Consider the following 18,402-nt stretch of genomic DNA (forward strand, 5'->3'; position numbering starts at 1 on the left):
GCCCCTGCCCGCCCCGGGCCCCTCAGCACCCGGCTTTAACGGCACCGCTCCTCGGGATCCCCGCCCTCGGCTGAGCCGCCCCGCGGACAGGGTCATGGCGGCAGCGCCTCCACCGCTGCGGGGGCTCCGCGCGCACCAGACAAAGGAGCCCACCCCCCGCCGGGCGCAACCTGCCCCGCGCGGCTGGCCGCGCCCTCCCGCCGCTAAATCCCGCCCTGTCCCCTCTCATTGGTCTTCTACCGTGAGGGCGTATGCCTTCCGCCTTCCTATTGGCAGAGCTGATTAACATGACAGGGAGTCCACCAATGGCTGCCGAGATTTCAAATTCGTGACAGAAGAGACTGGGATCGCAATTGGCTTGGCGAGCGCGGAGTGCGGCCCGTGGGGACTGCACGGCTCCGAGCAGGCGTTTAAAGATGGCGGCCGCGGCGCGGGGCGGGGGAGGCTTTCCGTGAGGCGGCCGAGCTCGCCCGCCGCCACCGCCGACTCGCGGAGCAGCGGCAGGGACACGGGGATGGCTCAGGTGGGTGCTGGCCCCGCGGGGCGGCGCGGTGGGCGGCCACGAGTGAGCCTGTGCGGGCACGAGCCCCTCCGTCCCCACAGGCCGCGGTGCCTGCGGGGGCCGCCCGGCCCGCCGCGCTCCTCAGCCGTGAGGTGGGTGAGCCGTGAGGAGCCTTCCTGAGGAGCCGGAGCGAACACGGCGGCACCCTGCCGCCTTTGCGGGCAGGGGAGAACTGCCCTACCCTGCGGCTGCTGCCGTGCGGCGCTGCCCCCCGCCCGCGGCCGGAGCGTCCTTCCCTCAGAGCCGGTGTCCTGTTTTGTTCAGGGCGGTTTGTTGGTGGTGGTTTGGATTAGGGTTGGGGTTTTTTTTGGAGGAGAGGTTGGTAGGGGCGGAATTGTCCCGGCTACAGCCGCATCCCCACTCGCTCTCACCCTGCAGTTGTGTTCGGGGTGGCAGAAGGGGAGGGAACGCCATGTCTTCCTCTCCTCCCCGCACCTTGTTGGGGTGATGGGGAGTACCGGCCCTGGGGAGTTTCTGCAGCGCGGTGTGCCTCGCGGTACGTGTGTGTGTGGTGAAGGGAGGGCGAGAGGGAGGATTTCCGCTGGGCACATCCGTTTGTACGGGGGAGCAGAGCGTGACTTATCTGCTGTGTGAAGTTAGGAAGAAAAAGCAGCCCTTCACCGACGCGTGTGTGCCCTCCCCTTCGCTTCTGTTAGGCCTGGTACGTTGGGACAGCAAAGATAACGTGGTGCGTCTGTAACCCTCAGGATTCTTTTGTGTTCTTTCAGTTACTAATGACACAGAGTTACGCGTTTGTCTAAATTAACTCGTTCAATCTCTAAAAGGTTTATTCTTCTAACTTTCTGTATCTTTTTTTTTTACTGGAAAAATAGAGTTCTCTCTTTTGCACCCCTTTTCCTTAGGCTTCAGGTTATCTATAAAGTCCATTTGCTCGCTTAGGTGGGCCCTATAACATCCAGGCATCACTCCCTCATAAACTGGGTTTGAGAGTTTGCTGTGTGAACCCATTCAGTGTCTTTATTCCTTTAGGTTGTGCATTCAGGGTGTTGGAATTGGATCTTTAGTTTTCCATTTGTGAGTGACCCTCTTTTGCTGTCTCTGTAGGTAACTAAGCTTAAGGGTTCTGATTTTGAATTCTGGGTAAGGAGTTAGGTCACTGGTTCTTTTGGGCAGTTCCTTTTGACTCTCAGGATTATTCTGCTTTTTGAGAGGATGAGAGGAGAATTGGGTTCATTGTGCCTGTTGTTTCTTTTCACAAGTAAGAAGCTATTTGTGATGTGAAAAGAAGAATGTGTTTTTCTCCTTCCTAGGCTCTGATTTGCAGACTTCTTTAAAACGTTTCTTGTTTTACACAACTAATTGAAACCCCCTACACCCTGCCAGAAAGCTGGCCAAGCTATAAACGCAGCAACTGCTTTTCCATTTCTGAGGGTGCCTCTCCAAAATGAGTTATTCTGTCTGTTCTGAAATGGAATGAGGTCTTAGGAACTAGAGATGTTTTCATTCTTGTCTGAGTTTGCCACTGATAATATTATGGTTGGGCCCAAACTGCATTTTCTGAAACTGTCTTGATGACTTACACAAAGTGGCTTTCCTTCAGAATCTTTCTATTCTGGAACTTATAATGGGGAGAGAAAGGAGTTCTGGTACGTAGTAGCTAACTTACAGAACGGTTTTTATCTGAAGCTTCTTGTTTGGTTTAAAGAAAATAAATTCAGCCCTCCTTTTTTCAGCAGTTGATAATAGGATTAATTTGGTTTGGGGACTATGCATCAGGAAGATAAAATAGGTATAGGTATGATAAGAAGAAGGTAGATAATTGTGGAGTGGATCTTCAAGTGTGATCAGTGCCTCATGAATCCTGCTCTGCAGAAGTGCTCTTTGGAGCCAGAGGATGAGGAGGTGACCTTTGTATTTGGATAGTGAATAAAGAGAGTTTGCTCTGAGCCACTGTTTCTTTGGGGATCCACTGACTGCAATAAGCAGTTTCTGACAAGGAATCCAGTTTCTTTTTAAAAGTAATTTTTGGGGAGAGGGGATCTGAGGTCTGCCGTTCAGTGTTCCTGACTGCAGCTACAGGTATGCACGAAGAAAATATGTTCTTTCTTGAACTCCCTTGTAAGACTGCCAGTATGCTGTAACAGCGAAGGGAGTTCCTCTTTGAGGTGGGCCAGCGCTGGTTACAAATTCTGAGAGTCTAGTCTTTTCCTGTCTCGGAAAGAGGTACCCTTATCTCTGTACTTCCCCCCTCCATGTTCTGATTGTGGGAGTAAGCAGTGGTACTTACTAACAAAGAGTGGTTTTTTTGTTTCTGCCCTAAAAATATAATCTCGAAGATAACCAAGCCAAGACACTGCTTCTGTGTAGTTTGACCTGTGTGGTTTGCTGTGTAACATCTAGATGTTTACCATTTATCTGTTTCTCGGCGTTTACTTTGTGACATGGGACTTTTCCAAATAATCTGCTAAAATAAGAGCAGGCAACTAAAAATGTGAAATTTCCATGTCCTGGTGATCAGCAGAGCATGAGCTGTGCGTTCATGTTGTCAGTGTCTTGTATTGGCTCTTGCAGCTGTCAGGGATGCTCCACATGTCTTTAAGGAGTCCTTATGGAAACTCTCAATGGAACTTGGAGCCTTGGAGAATAAAGTCTGTTCTTTCAGTGCAAGCTAATTGAGGCTGACAGCAGGCAGACTGACTTACATTGTATGCTAATATTACGTGACCTAGTATGCAAAGCCTGGTTTGACATGTGGTGGTTGTGTTCCCTTGATGTAATTCCACTTTGGCTCTTTGGCTCATCTAACTCGTCCTTTTAGGATTTATCCCGTCTGACTTTTAAAATACCTGATATCTAAGGGTAAATCCTTATTGTCTTCGTTGGTTTGGTCATTTGTGTTTTTTCCAGCCCTGATGTAAAAGGTGTATTGTAACATCAGTTGGCAAAAAAGTACATGGGAATTGGACCTGTGTTACTCTGCTTCTCCCTGCCTTTTTGTAGTTCACAGGGAGGTATTGTAGCCCACTGTAACTGTAGAGCTGCTGGCCTCTGTTATCGTACCCTGGGGATGTGGCAGGTTTGTGGTGAGAAATGCAAAAGCTAGCTGGAACTCGTCGTGGTCTGGTACTTTTTCTGGCTACAGTGTGTGTACTGAGTAGTAGACAATCCCTGGCAGTGATTTGGAATGCTATTCATTATTTTCAAGGCCAACAAGCAAAGGAAGACAACAAGAATTTAATTGTTAATAGTGCTTGAATAGAATAATGAGATGTCTCTTCCACAAAGAGCGGAGGTGTCTTATCAGCGGAGTACCAGAGCTAGGCAGGTAACGATTAATTTCTTGTGTTTTGACATGGATGGTATTAAAACACTCTTTAGCGTAGGAGCGGGATGTGTATCAGGATTGTGGAAACTGCATTCACAGTCATGTCTTAAGACTTGTCAAAACCAGGTTTTCTAGTAGGACCAGGCAGCCCCTTGGTCATATGGGAAGGTGGTGCCCTTTCAAATTCTAGAATACCAGTTTCAGTATGTAATTTCTATGTGAATTACTTGTGTTTGCTCTTTTGGGGAGTCTTTAGAAGACTCTGAGGTGGAAAACTTAGATTACTTCATTTACTTTCCAGGAGTTACTGAACTTGTACTGTGACTTTTGATTATTTTGTTCAGAACTAACAATGAATACACTCATGATTTATTGTGAAGAACTCAATAATTTATCTTTTTAATCTGAAGATGAGGAAGGGGAAGGTTATTATACAAATGAGTTTCTAGAAGTGTTCTGTATAACATAAGGTGTTTCAGAACTTGTTGAAAGCGGGAATTGATTACTGCTTGGGTGAGTGTATGAACATCTTGCAGGATGGAATGGTTTTAAATGCATAGAACTGCTTGTCTTACTGGTGAATGCGCTCTTTTTAATTCAAGAAAGTAGTATGTTCGTAGCAAAGAAGATGGGATTATTTTAGAGCTTTTATCAAAATGGAGGCTTTTCCTTTGTAATGCCCCAGTATTGCACAGTTTTGAGTTTATTAAAAACAAACCCTCCACAAAATAAGAACTGTTCTGCTGCACCAGCAAAACTTACTTTCTTTCCAAATCACTAAAATGAGGGTTTGCTCTGTTGTGTATTTTGCTTCCCTCCAGCTTCCAGGTAGGTAGCTTCTGTGTGCTGCTATGTATGGGTTTTTAACCATTCTAACTCTTGATTCCCAGCTCCCTGCCTTGCCCCAGTTGGTGTTTGGTTGTTGCTGTTGGTTTGTTCTGTCTGGGCTGGCATAGAGATCCATTAGAGAATTATATTTGGCTTCTGTAAGTCCCTCATGACAAGCCAGACGTTCAGCCCTGTTGCCATCAAACGTCACACAGCAACGCTAAGGGCTTGCAGCTTGTCTTTCTGGAGTCCTTGGGTAGACCTTCTCTACTACCTGGAAATCCTTTGAGTCCAAGGCAGCCAGCAGATTCAGCCAGCTGGCTGCCTTGGGCAGAGGAACACTGCTTTATTTGTAGCTGGTAGGAATATTTAAGCCCAGTTTGGGGTGGGCATGGTGGGACTTGGAGAAACCAAAATAACAGGTAAGAAATTCTGCTTCCTTTCCCCACGTGTTTGTAGTGCTGCTCAGATGGCAAAAGTATAATTGAAGAAGCCATTATAGAAATGGCAGAAAGAACCCGTTTAGTGTAAACAACCCCAAACAAACCCAAAATATACACCCCTGCCCCCTGTGAAATTTCTTACAGCAAATATACTTTTTTACTGGTTAAGTTACCTAAAACAGTGGTTTCTAAGTGCCTTCCAGAATGAATTGAGCTTTAACACTATGTGTCTGGGCCCAAATATTATATAGTCCCACAGTAGTATGGAATGAAGTTCAGATGTCTACTACCTGGTTATCTAGGGAGTAATTTTCTGTGAGTTTTTAGTAAATTGTGAAATTTCCTGTTAAAACTTCCAATGAGATTTCAAAAGTATCAAATAACTTAAAGTCCCAGAATGCCACGTGTCTTATGAGACCATACTTGTTACAGTCTTGTTGGTTTTGCAGATTGTCTTAAACTGTAAATTACCCTTTCTGCTGCATGGGTAAGTATGGCTCCATACCAGGTTATGCCAAATAGTAGGAGAATCCCCCCAAAACACAGTTTTTAATCTGCTGTCTACAAAAGCCATGCTTAATGCCCTGCCTGTAACCAAGCAGAGATAGTCAACAAATTATACAGGTAACTATGTTAGCAAATTTGTGTGGTGGTGCACAGATCAAGCAGTGCAAACAGTCTCATTTCAGCCTCATTCAGAAAGCAGATACCCTGTTTTTTTCACTGTAAAGAAGTCACTTTTAGTTCTGCTTGTGATTTCCACCCAAGGCAGGGACAGTTTTGCTTTTTGGTGGGGCAGTGTTTCCATTTCTTTATTTTTTTTTCTGTGACGAAGACTTCTTTTTTCTTTTTTTCTTCTTGTAGGTTGAAAGAGGAAAGGGAGAGCTGCTTGTCCAATGAAGATGCAGTCTTAGTCTTCAGCTATTTAAGCTGAATGCATTGTGATTTCCAATAATTGAGACAGTGATTCTGAAAGCTGTCTACATTAATGAAAAGAACAATGTAGTCAGCTTAACTGAATCATCAGTGTTGCATATTGACTAGAGCATGATAAACCAATCTTGATGGACTTATGCATGTTAGGAATATAGATATAAACATTTATTAAAGCGTTGTGTTTTTTAAAAACAGTAGTTTTAAAAATGGAGAAATATGAAAATGTACCTCCCCTCCCTAAAGAACCTGCAAGAGAAATGAATGTGGAGAATCACACTTGTCCCCCACCTCTGCCGCCTAACGAACAGCCTCCACCACCTCCCCTGCAAACGTCCAGTGACGCAGAGGTAATGGACGTTGGCTCTGGTGGTGATGGACAGTCAGATACCCCTGCTGGGGACACGCACAGTATCTGCAGAACACAGCTTCTCACAAAGGGATCTGCCTGCTACAAAAGTCGTCTTATAGTAGACCCTAACAATAGTGACCAAAGCCCAAGAACTGCTCGTCATGCACCGTCAGTTCGAAAGTTCACCCCAGATCTTAAGTTACTTAAAGATGTCAAAATTAGCGTTAGCTTTACAGAAAGCTGCAAAAGCAAAGATAGGAAGGTTCTGTACACTGGAATTGAGCAGGATTATAAGGCAGATACAGATTTTGGTATTAATAATCTCAATGGGGATTTGCATGTTTGTCCTTTCGGTGGTAGTAATGGTAAAGCTATAGGGACAGGGGGTGAAAATGATGACAAGAAAGATGATGAAAATGATATTGATCAGGAAAAGAGAGTAGAATATGCAGTTCTGGATGAGCTAGAAGATTTTACCGACAATTTGATGGAAATAGATGAAGAAGGAGGAGGGTTCACATCTAAAGCAATCGTTCAAAGGGATAAAGTGGATGAAGAAACCTTGAATTACTCGTATGAGGTAAGTAAAGACAAAGGGTTTTGGTGGGTAAGAGGCTTCCAAGTGGCTTGGGAAAAAATATGCAAAGATGTCCACTTAAACAGTCTTTTCTGTGAAACGTGCAGTGCTTGGGTCAAAAATGTGGAATTTTCAGGGATGGAACTTTGGCTAAAAACCTTTGTAAATTGTCTTGATCAACTTCCGTGTTGTGTGGCAGCTTCTATAGTCTTGCTTAAAAATAGCTTTCAAAACACTTCTTAGACAATTGCAGCTCTTTATGTCATGAAAAATACCAGTTCTCACTTACAAAATCTTATTTTCTTATTTTTCAGTCTTTTTTACTGGAATCATTGGAAAATTCTAGTTTCTCTCTCTCTATGGAAGTACATAGTGAAAATATATTCTCTCTTTGCAAGGGGAAAGGGAGGCTGTAGACCCATAAGGATAGTGTCTGATGAAGTCTCTTGCAGGATGACTTTGATAATGATGTGGATGCTCTGCTGGAAGAAGGTCTTCGAGCACCCAAAACAAGGAGACTAGAAAATGAGAAATATGCTGGTGAAAGTGATCACCAGTCTGATGGAGAAACGAGTGTGCAGCCAATGATGACCAAAATTAAAACTGTACTTAAAAGTAAGTTAATGTTCATTAAAATATATTATTCTTTCTTGCGTGGCTTATCTGTAGAACAAAAGTATCTTAGCAAGCAAAGTGTAGGATAGCAGTTCTTGTGAAATTGTTAATTGTTACAGAACTTCATAGTTTGAAGGCTTCTTACTATAGGATAAGATTCTTCACATTCCTGAGCAGTGAAGTTGGTTCTGGAGAGGGTTTTGGTCTCCATGTGCTGTATGTAATGAGAATGTATTTTAGTGTCTGGATTTGTGAGAAACTATGAAGAATGTTACCTCTGGTGGGGAGGTGAACAAGGATAATCTGGGATGGTTTTGACTTCAGTGCTGTGAAAACGGCTGAAGATTATTTGTGGTACTTGGGAACTCGATCCTTGTTCGTATTGTGCTTAAGCTGAAAAATATCATAGGAAAGCCCAAGCTTACAGCCTAACTTGTTGCTGGCTGTTTGGGTCTGGTGGTGTCTCAATGCAAATTCATCCTTGAGTGTCAAGTACAGAAAATCTTAATGGAAAATTCAGTTGTTTCAAAAGCAAGTATGACTTTTCCATTAAATACAGTGACGTTTGTGATGATACAAATACATAAAGAAGACTAAAGAGAAGAGAAAATTCACTGGTGAAATGAACAAATCAGTCTGTATAGAAATCAGTGCTACCATTGCTTTTTTGTTGTAAACATAATGGAATCTGTGATTTCACAGGATTTAATGTGGTTTAGAAGCATGTGCCTTTTTATTAAAGCAAACTAAAGCCTGTTTTAGTCTTGTTTCAGTGTCATTTTATCCTTTGAGACAGCAAAAGCAATAAAATAAAAACTGCTTCTTTTTCTGTTTGTCTGAGCAGTCTGTCCCAGTTTAAAGCTGTTCTTTGCTTTAAAGGTCGTGGCCGCCCTCCTACAGAACCTTTGCCAGATGGATGGATCATGACATTCCATAACTCAGGCATTCCTGTATATCTGCACAGGGAATCTAGAGTTGTTACCTGGTCTAGACCTTATTTCTTGGGAACAGGAAGCATAAGGGTGAGAGCTGTCAATTACTTACTTACTGAGATCTAAGGATGAGGCGTGTTCCTGCAAACAGATGACTGTTTTTCTACTTTAGCAGGCTTCTTTCCAGTGTTAGAATTGAAGTATTTCAAAAAATAAACTCCTCTGTTTCTGATAATTTCATATGATTTTTTTTAGTGTTTTTCAGTTTTTGCAGTGAGTTTGGGCAGTTAAAATGAATAAAATAATTTTGTTTGGTGCCTTTGTCGTTCTAGTGTATGGCTGCAAAATGTGGGCTTTATTCCACCACAAAATAGATCATTTATTTGTAGCTATAAACTAGCCTGAGTTGTGGCTTATGGCCCACATTCTGGAAGTAAGCATGTGACATTGAACCCAAGGAATTTCCACAAATGGGATTTAGCTCCATGGATTTTGTGAAAGCATGTAGTATTTAGAGTGAGGTGTCCCTGCCCATGGCAGGGGGGTTGGAACTAGATGATCTTAAGGTCCTTTCCAACCCAAATTATTCTATGATTCTGTGAATTGCAAGTGATTGAACAGAATATAGTTTGGATCTGAAACAACAAATATACTGTGAAGGTTAGTATCAGAGTTATACAGTGCCAAGATAGCATAGGAATGGATGCACTCAGACCTTGAGTAGAATAAGGTTGCTGACCAAAGAGAAGCTTGGGCATAGAGTAAATTAACTTCCATCTTGATAATATCTTTTGGTTTTGAGTGTTGCTTTTGGTGACCTTGAGGTACTGAAACCCCCTGTTATTTTATATTTGCAGAAACATGATCCTCCTCTTACTAGCATTCCCTGCTTTCATTACAAAAAAATGAAGGAAAATGAGGAAAGGGAACAAAACAATGACATAACCCCAAATGGGGAAGTATCACCTGTAAAGCACCTAGATAAATCTTCAGAACTGGACTGCCAAACAGAAGAACCAGATTCCACTGCTGCTGACTCTGGGCCTTTAGATGAGAAAGACCCTACAGGGGGAGATGCAGCACAAGGAGCCTTAGGACAAGTTAAGGCCAAAGTTGAAGTATGTAAAGATGAATCTGTAGGTATGTATGGAAAGTAGAGTCTTTTCTCGGCTGGAGCTGAGTTAATGGCATTTAGGATGCATATGCTTTTTTCCAGACTTGATAACTGAATAATACCTTGCCTGAGATCAAGTGGTCAGTTGTCTTTCTGCATGTTTTTTTGTATGCAGAGATCTCGAAAAATAGATGCAGTATTAGAAACAAAGTTTGATTTTAACAGCAATAAAAACAGGGGAGGCTTTTGCTGACAGTCCACATGCAAAAAGATTGCACACAAAAATGTGAATATTTAAGAAGTTTAGTCCTGTAGACTTTATCTCAGTTTAAGAACTAGTTAAATCAATGTGTACATATGAATTGATGTTGTCAGGAGTGTTTGACTTCTTTATTTAGGCTGATCTATGCAGTCTCTATACTGGCTGAATTATATCTGTTTTCAGTATGATCTCTTAAGGTAAATAGTACAGTTGTGCAAATGAGCAAATTTGGTTTAAATCTGGCAGAGTAAGTTATGTAAATATAACTGCACTCATGCAAAGGGGTGTCTTGCTTCATTATTGCGTTTATGCAAGTCTGATAGCTTTTACACAAAAAGCTGCCTAAAGAAGTCATGCTGAAATCCCAGCCAAACTTACAGAGGAACCTGGAGAGAAAGCTCATGTGCCACTTACCACAAGCTACTACATATCTGAGAGTGCCATCCAAGTAACGTACTGCTGCTCAGAGTATTGATGATTGTAGTCTGCCACTTACCTTTGTAGTGTTCAGACATAACACTTGTGACTTGGTATGTCTGTCCTCCTTCAGTCTGAAACATGCCAAAATGTTAAAAAAGAAAAAAATCAGTGTTTAGCAGCAAAACTCAATTATTTTCTACATGAAGTTCATCTGTCTGTCTCTCTCTCTAAATAGGATCAGTTCTGTGTTACTGAGAACAAAATACTGAGTGCTCAAGTATAAGTGTGACTTGCATGTGGAGTGCCTTGTGGAAGGAAACAATACCAGCAGCTTGCTTTTGTTTGCTTACATCTTGGGATGCTGCTCTTTACTTTTGTTGATTACATCTGCAAAGATATCCTATAAAGGAGAAGCAGCTGTACTTCAGGGGGGACGACGACAGTGTCTTAGTACTCTGTATGTGAAGATGAATGTGTTAAATCCTGTTTAGAGGCCAGAGGTTACTCATGGAATGTCATTATGTAGTGTTACAGCTGTAGGCAGCTGTAGTCAGGTCAGGCTTCAGGAAACTGAGTCTAATAGCGTTACTACTGTTACTGCTCACTGTACACCTTGCTTCAGGTACTGAGGTGAATAGGTGATGAAATAAAGCAATTACTGGTGTTTCATTCAGATTGTGCTGAGTATTACACTAGTTACGGCTTAGTAAAATCTTCAAGTGACAGAATAAAATGCTCCCCCTCCCCATTTTCTAGTTTGCACAAATGTTTTGCACTTGAGCCAGTAACAGGAGAACTTGTAATTAGTTCTGTTAGTATAAGATAGCCTCTTAACCTTGAGTACGTTACTTTGCTCCTAGTCTAAAAAAGTAATGATAACATGTTTAAAACAGTGGAAGTAGTGAACTTAATGCTTGCTAAGTGGTAAAGTAGAGAGTAACTTGCTTGTGTCTCTTAGATCTGGAAGATTTTAGACGCTATCTTGAAAAGCGTTTTGACTTTGAACAAGTTACTGTAAAAAAGTTCAGAACCTGGGCTGAGAGACGGCAATTCAACCGCGAGATGAAGCGGAAACAGGCAGAATCCGAGCGGCCCATTCTGCCTGCCAACCAGAAACTCATTACCTTGTCTGTGCAAGATGCACCTACAAAGAAAGGTTAGTTTGTTTACCTGTACTTCAAATAATCTATAGCAAAGACTAATTGCAGTTCTAAGCTTGACTGAAAAGAAAAATCCTGTAATTAGTCCACTTTCTTATTCTAGAATTCTGTGTGCTTAAATGACTGCATAGTGAAAGGAAGAATACTGTCAAAACATACTTACTAATAAAAAGAATAATTTCTAAATGAAAGGATTTGTATTTAAGGTTGCTGTCCTGGTAACTGGTTACTACCTTCAGCTACTTGTAACTGTTGGCTGTTACTGAAAATCCTCCTGTCTAGTCACTCAGTGCTGCTGTCTTCTTGGTTCTGTACCTGCTTTAACTGGTCCCACATTACAGAGTGGTTAAAATGCCAGACCGGTCCAGATTCCATCCTGCAATTAAAAACAGAAATTTAAAGCAGTCTGATGGATACAGTTAAAGAACTGCATGTGCAATTGCATCCTGTGGCATGAGGAGTGGCACTTATCCCTGGAGCTTTGATTTATTTACTTAATTACTTGTAATAGAAATTATCTTTTAAAGACTGGAACTACTGAGCTCTTTTTCCTTCCCTGTTTTCTTTTTTGTAGAATTTGTCATTAATCCCAATGGGAAATCTGAAGTTTGCATACTGCATGAATATATGCAACGAGTCCTAAAGGTTCGCCCTGTTTACAATTTCTTTGAATGTGGTAAGTCTTTCAAGTTTTGTAATGGACCATGTGCTGTTTGGAAGGGCTTAACTCATGCCTGGGTATCTTGCACAAACAAACCAACGAACAAGCAAACCTAACAGTCTAGGGAATGTCTTGAAAGTCTGTCGTGAGTCAGACTCCAGCTGAGAAGCATCTTCTGTATCTTCTATGTGACTTAAGGATAAGAGCAGTCTTACATTTAAAATAACAACATGGGGTTTTGCTTGGGAAATTTATGCCTTAGTGAAAACGATCCATGTGAGATGCTGGGGGGAATGTGTGTTTGTAGGTTTTAAGCAACTTTAATTTTGCTCTGTGCTGGTGGTGTGAGAGGTTTGGTAGTTCCTGACTCAGGCTCTGCTGAGACCATGTAAGTGATATCAGTGCTGAGGAAGACAAAAACTGAAGGAGAATTTAAGTTTAGATAAGTACTGTGGGGGAATGCACTTGATGCTTAATAAAGAATGTAAATACATGTGGCATATATAACTGGAATGAGATTAATATTGGATTTTCTTTCTGTAAATTCCAGCCAGATTGCCTTACCTAGCTGCATCTGAGATTGCTTTGCAAAGTGGTATAGAACATGCTCCTTGTATTTTGTCTTTTGATGAGTTTTGGGGGTGATACAGCAAAGCTAAAAATTACACCTTTTTCAGCAATAGGCTTGAAAGGATAAAGTCCTGTAGTGATGATCCAAGGAACTACAAGTTGGGCATCTTAGTTCAGTGTGGAATCTATTCCAGATAATTATTTGTATTATTCAGTAATTATTCAGAATTATGTTATTCCCATTGCTGTGCATTACGTAATGTAACTGAATTTTCAATACCAGAATGTGTAGCTGTTTTATTTACACTGTGATGCAAAACACTTTGGAATTAACATTTGACCTCTGGCAGATTACAGATGATCTCGTAAAATGTTAAAGTGCTTCACTTGGAAGAATGAATTCATGGTAGCAAGTCTCTGTTAATGGAAAACTCTGTTTTTCATATACTGGAGTAAGCAATTCTTTTGTCTTTCTGAAGAGTAAAATTTTCCATTGCTCTTGAAGCTGAAATGAAGAGGGAAAACTAATCTTGATAGAGATGATATTTCACATTCATGAGGAGTGTTTTACATTGGGAGTTCTGAAAAGCTTTATTTTTCTTTCCTCCTCCATTTCCAGAGAACCCAAGTGAACCTTTTGGAGCCTCAGTGATTATTGATGGAGTTACTTATGGGGCAGGAACTGCCAGCAGCAAAAAACTTGCCAAGAATAAAGCTGGTAACGTTTTTCCTGTCTTACTATCAACTGCTGAATTGTTTACCTGTTTTCATTTCTGCTTTGCAGATGACACATTTGCAATAGTGAGTAGGAGTCATAGTCACAGAAGGTCTCTTCTGGTAGAAGGGATAAATAACTGTAGCAGGAACTTTTCTGACAGCCCTGGGTTCAACAGTTTACTAGGATAAAAAATGATGAAGAAAGTTGAGATGTTACTTGTAAACTGTTGATGTGTGCTAAGTAGCTGTAAGAGCATCTGTCTCTTAATGATGAAACCAGTAAGAACATGTTGGGAGTTCTATATGTGTACTGTCACCTGCAATATGAACACCCAGTGTATGGATTTAAGCAAAATGTAAATCTTTGTCCTTTAAAAACAAACAAAAAAAATACATGAAGCTTTTGGATGTTGTGGTTCTCTTTCTGATAATAAAACAACTGCATTGAATTATGTAATTATTGATTTCCAAGTGCTTCCTTTCATTAATTGGTTGTAATTGTGTAAATCTGTAATAAATATGTAAGTAATAAGGATATAGGCGAGAATGTGTCTTGACACTTTAGAAGTTCTTACTGATCTCCAGATTTAAATGTGTCTTTTAGGACCAAGAGAAAATAACTTATCAGAATGTAAAGATGTATAATACATCTGTGGTACTTTCTGCACTTATGAAATGTCAGTGTAGCTGAATCACCCAAAGCCAGGCCAGAATTGTTTGTGCACGAGAAAAAGGTATTTTGCTGTGAAAATTTAGGCAAATTCTGGGTGTGTTTTTTGTACAATGCCAGGATTCTGAGTGCCCTGGTGATACAGTGCTAGGATTTGCCTGTAACAGGTAATAGATGATAACAACTCTCTAATTTTAGGTCCTAGGGCTCTACATCACTTTTGAAATGAGATTTGATTGTAATTTTTTTCCTTTCATAGGCACTTGCAGAAAAGTTTCTTGGTTTAATTAGTTGTGAGACTTTTATTATCAACTTGAAAGAGCAGGTTTATTTTTTTTTCCCTTATAAAGTGCAGGTGAATATACTCCTTACAAAAAGATGCCAGTCTTATCTGTTAAAGTTGTTTTCTAACACCAGTGGATATTTTTAGGAGAGATGTGAGGATTGCTTGCAGAGTGCTTCATTCTGCTGTTGCTCTTTCCAATCATGGTTTAAAATAAATGTAATCAAGATGTTCAATCACCTTCTGCAGCTCGAGCTACACTGGAAATCCTTATTCCTGACTTTGTTAAACAGACCTCTGAGGAGAAGCCCAAAGACAGTGAAGAACTTGAGGTACTGAACTCTGGCTTGCTGGCTGTCATTGCCGGAGTTGGTTTTTAAAACATTACACCTTCAATGTTAGAAATAATAGTGAAAATTCATAACATTGTTTTCACAGTCAGATGGAAATGTGAAATTCTTCATTTATAGCAAAATCTATGGCAATGACAGTGCTTTTTTTTAAAGCTGTATTGTATATCCTGGACTACTGAAATGGTCATTAAGAAAACAGACAATTTTTCCCACGGCTTTAAAAGAACACCCATTGGAACCTTCTGTATTTTATGTTTTCTTTTATTATAAACCACAGCATTTTGGTAAGTAGAATTTCATAACTAGCTAAAATAAATAAAACGTCCTCAGTGTATGTCCTGGTTTAAACCAGGACAGGAAGGAAAAATGATGAAGGCTTTCTAAGACTGTCAGTTTTATGTCCATCTTGTAGAATGTAAAATTGGAATTATTTAAATTTCTGCCTGCAAATATATTTTAAATGTGTCAGGTTTAATGTTGTTGGTAAATAGCTTCATTATGGATTTAGAAATACTTCTTCAAGTATTAAGTAGAGAGTAACAGGATTTGTTCAGTGTTGAAAAGGAGAAGTAATGGTTAAGAGCAGTACTAAGGTCATTTGTGCAAAAGAGCAATAACCCTTTTCAATTCCTTTGTAGTATTTTAACCATATCAGTATTGAGGACTCACGGGTATATGAACTCACCAGTAAAGCTGGACTGTTGTCTCCATATCAGATTCTCCATGAGTGCCTTAAAAGGTAAGGCTGCGAAGTAAAGAGCAAATGCTGCTGTGTACAGGTGTTTGGGTCAGGGCACATATTGTTTGCTGGGTTGTGGGTGGGATGTCTGTGGGCTGGCCAAGCTCTCTGCCCTCACACTGGCTGTAAGGGATTATGGTGTGGGCAGAGCTTGTTAATGTTGTATCTTCCTTTAATTTGCATTTGCTGTTTATGCCTCTCGTCTTCTGAGATTAGGATTTAGTTGTGGGGCACAGAAGTATATGTGGGGTTGGGTTTGTTTATACAGACTTGCCTTTCCATTCAAGTTAAGTTACCGATCTAAACCTGAACTCTATTAATTAACATCTACAGATTTATTATTAATGTAACTAATTCTGTTGCAATGACTGTCAAAGACAACTGCAACCACTTCAGTTGGGTTTAGTTTTACATAGTATATGATACTGATTTTGTTTGTGCTTAAGAAACCACGGAATGGGTGACACAACCATAAAGTTTGAAGTGATTCCTGGTAAAAATCAGAAGAGTGAATACGTCATGACTTGTGGCAAGCACACAGTGCGAGGCTGGTGTAAGTACGCTACTTAGTGTGACCTCTGATAATGTCTTCCTTTTTTCCTGCTCTCATCTGTTGTGCATTTTGTAGGTACTTTTTCAGCTGTCTGGCTTGTTACATGCTTATTTTACTCTTCTCTGGTATCTCAGTTTGGAGTAACACAGGTAAATATTGGTGTGCACCTGATTATGTGCTGGTGTTGACATATGTTCATTATTATTTTTACAGGCAAGAACAAGAGAGTGGGAAAACAACTAGCTTCTCAGAAAATCCTACAGCTACTGCATCCACATGTGAAGAATTGGGGCTCTCTTTTGCGTATGTATGGGAGAGAGAACAGCAAGATGGTTAAACAGGTGAACATAATTTTGTTTGGTTGTAACCTGTCTTGAGTTTGTGGGTTTGCTTTTGGACTTTTCAGTTTTAAATTTAGTTACCATAAAGCTTAAATAGTGCCTGTTTTGGCATAATAGTGTTGCTCCCTGTCAAGGTAAAGGCACTGTATGCATCTGAGCAGGTCTCAGTCCTTCTGAATTGATTCCCATGCCTTGCTACTGCCAGAAAATAAGTGTTTTCATCAACAACAGTAACTGTGTTAATCCTGAATCTTCCATGTCAGAATTCTATAACCTACTTTATATTTAACTAACTCATGGAAATACCTGTTATTACTTCAGGAAGCACAGCTATCACAGATTAAATTTCTGCTCCACCTATTTTATTTTTTTCATCACAAAAGCTCACCTGTTCCTACTTTGGGTTCTGTTGAATAGGAAACCTCTGATAAAAGTGTGATAGAGCTTCAGCAGTATGCCAAAAAGAACAAGCCAAATCTGCACATCCTGAACAAGTTGCAGGAAGAAATGAAAAAACTGGCCCAAGAAAGAGTGAGTATTTGCTTTTCTGTGTGCTCTTGAAGAACTACTTACATTTAATTTTCTATTTATTGAAGAAGGCAACGGGTCAGACTTGCCAATGACCAGAATTTGTGCTTGGTTTAGCCTGTATGTACATAGAGCTGTTCAGAACTTCGGGGGGAGGGCAGGAGGGCTACTTTTAGAGATTTTTCATCCTGTCTTTTAAACTGTCTTATAACTTCATTTTACCTACTTCATTGTATTTATGTTTAACATTAGAACAAGTTAACATTTTGCAACCACTGGGACAAGTTTGGCTAAAATTACTCACGCTTTTAGAACAGTTTATGATTGTATTCTCTTTATGACTATGGTGGGGTTTGTTTCACCTTCTTTTAGGAGGAAACCCGAAAGAAACCCAAGATGACAATAGTGGAGTCTGCTCAGCCTGCTAGCGAACCTCTCTGTACTGTTGATGTCTAATGAGAAAACTTACAAGTGGGGAGCAATAACAAATGGAGGAACTAGATTTTCAACAATTATTTAAAAATTGTTTGCTGCAGAATGCAAGATAACTTTTAAAATCCAAGCTGCTTCAGTTATGCATTGTTCTTTTTGCATCATCAGGGCAATATTACTTCTTCCTGTTTTATTTTCTTTTTTTTTTCCTTGTTTTAATACCTCTGATACACGTACGTTTAAAGGATTGATCATAAAGATCTCTACTTGGGCAAATGCACAGAGGACAGGCATGTTCACACAGGATGAAATCAATCAAGCACTTTTTCCTGCAAAGCCATCCATGCTGTTTGAAGTGGATGTGTTTTTTAAGGATGAAATTCAGAATATCTATGTACAGGTTGAAGCTGATATTATATATATATACACACATTCATATATATGTATATATAAAAGAAATATATGTACACCTTCTTGTATGAACATGCCTAAAAGTATTTTTGTGAAAAGTTTTGTTGCATTTCAGCACATAATAATATGCACTGATAAGACACTTTGGTGACAAATACATGACAGTGATGAGCAATGTTCCTAATGCCATAGGATTAGGCCAGTAACGCTGTTTCTTTCTGGTTTGTTTTTTGTCTCCTGCCAGGCTTAGTTATCTGAGATCACAGTATGCAGACTTTTTATTACTTGAACAGAACAAGTATACCTGGTAGTGTTAAAAGCAACAGGCTGGATATCCAAAATTACTGGGGTTTAGCTGTGTTAGTTTACAGATCAGTTGAAAGGGGGGAAAATATGGCCCTATTTATTTGATGAAGATAAGAACTGTAATTTAGAAGGCTGTTTTCAAAGCTTGGAGCCAAAACGCAGCTGATGGTGGTTGACAGTCTGAAAACATTTTGCCAATGATGTGTTTAAAGACCTTCCGCTTCCTTCTCCCAGCAATAAAAGAACTTCTCAATTGTTTGGTGTCAGAATCCATCAGACTTGATCAACTGAGTCTTAATTAGCACCATGAAAGCAAAGCATTAAAAAACCACAACCCTAAGAAACCTGAAGTAA

The 18,402-nt window shown here is 40.5% G+C and overlaps 1 protein-coding gene across 2 annotated transcripts; it reads left to right on the plus strand.

Annotated features, from left to right (window-relative positions):
* The first annotated feature begins 381 nt into the window (after window positions 1-381).
* On the plus strand, window positions 382-18,304 carry DGCR8 (DGCR8 microprocessor complex subunit). 2 transcript variants are annotated; one of them, XM_057414900.1, is made up of 14 exons: window positions 382-523; window positions 5,984-6,984; window positions 7,434-7,596; window positions 8,476-8,618; window positions 9,386-9,668; window positions 11,283-11,480; window positions 12,059-12,160; window positions 13,335-13,433; window positions 14,635-14,717; window positions 15,377-15,477; window positions 15,924-16,030; window positions 16,244-16,371; window positions 16,789-16,902; window positions 17,272-18,304. In XM_057414900.1, exons 2-14 carry the CDS (start codon window positions 6,262-6,264, stop codon window positions 17,353-17,355), a joined length of 2,328 nt encoding a protein of 775 aa, XP_057270883.1. In that variant the 5' UTR covers window positions 382-523; window positions 5,984-6,261; the 3' UTR covers window positions 17,356-18,304. The 2 variants fall into 2 exon arrangements, with proteins under 2 accessions (XP_057270883.1, XP_057270885.1); XM_057414902.1 differs by lacking the exons at window positions 8,476-8,618; window positions 9,386-9,668.
* The last annotated feature ends 98 nt before the right edge of the window (window positions 18,305-18,402 follow it).

This window comes from Pezoporus wallicus, unplaced genomic scaffold (genome assembly GCF_028554395.1).
Source record: "Pezoporus wallicus isolate ANWC-B61680 ecotype Strahan unplaced genomic scaffold, APGP_CSIRO_Pwel_v1 contig_8047, whole genome shotgun sequence".
In the NCBI taxonomy this organism is placed as follows: Eukaryota; Metazoa; Chordata; class Aves; order Psittaciformes; family Psittacidae; genus Pezoporus; species Pezoporus wallicus.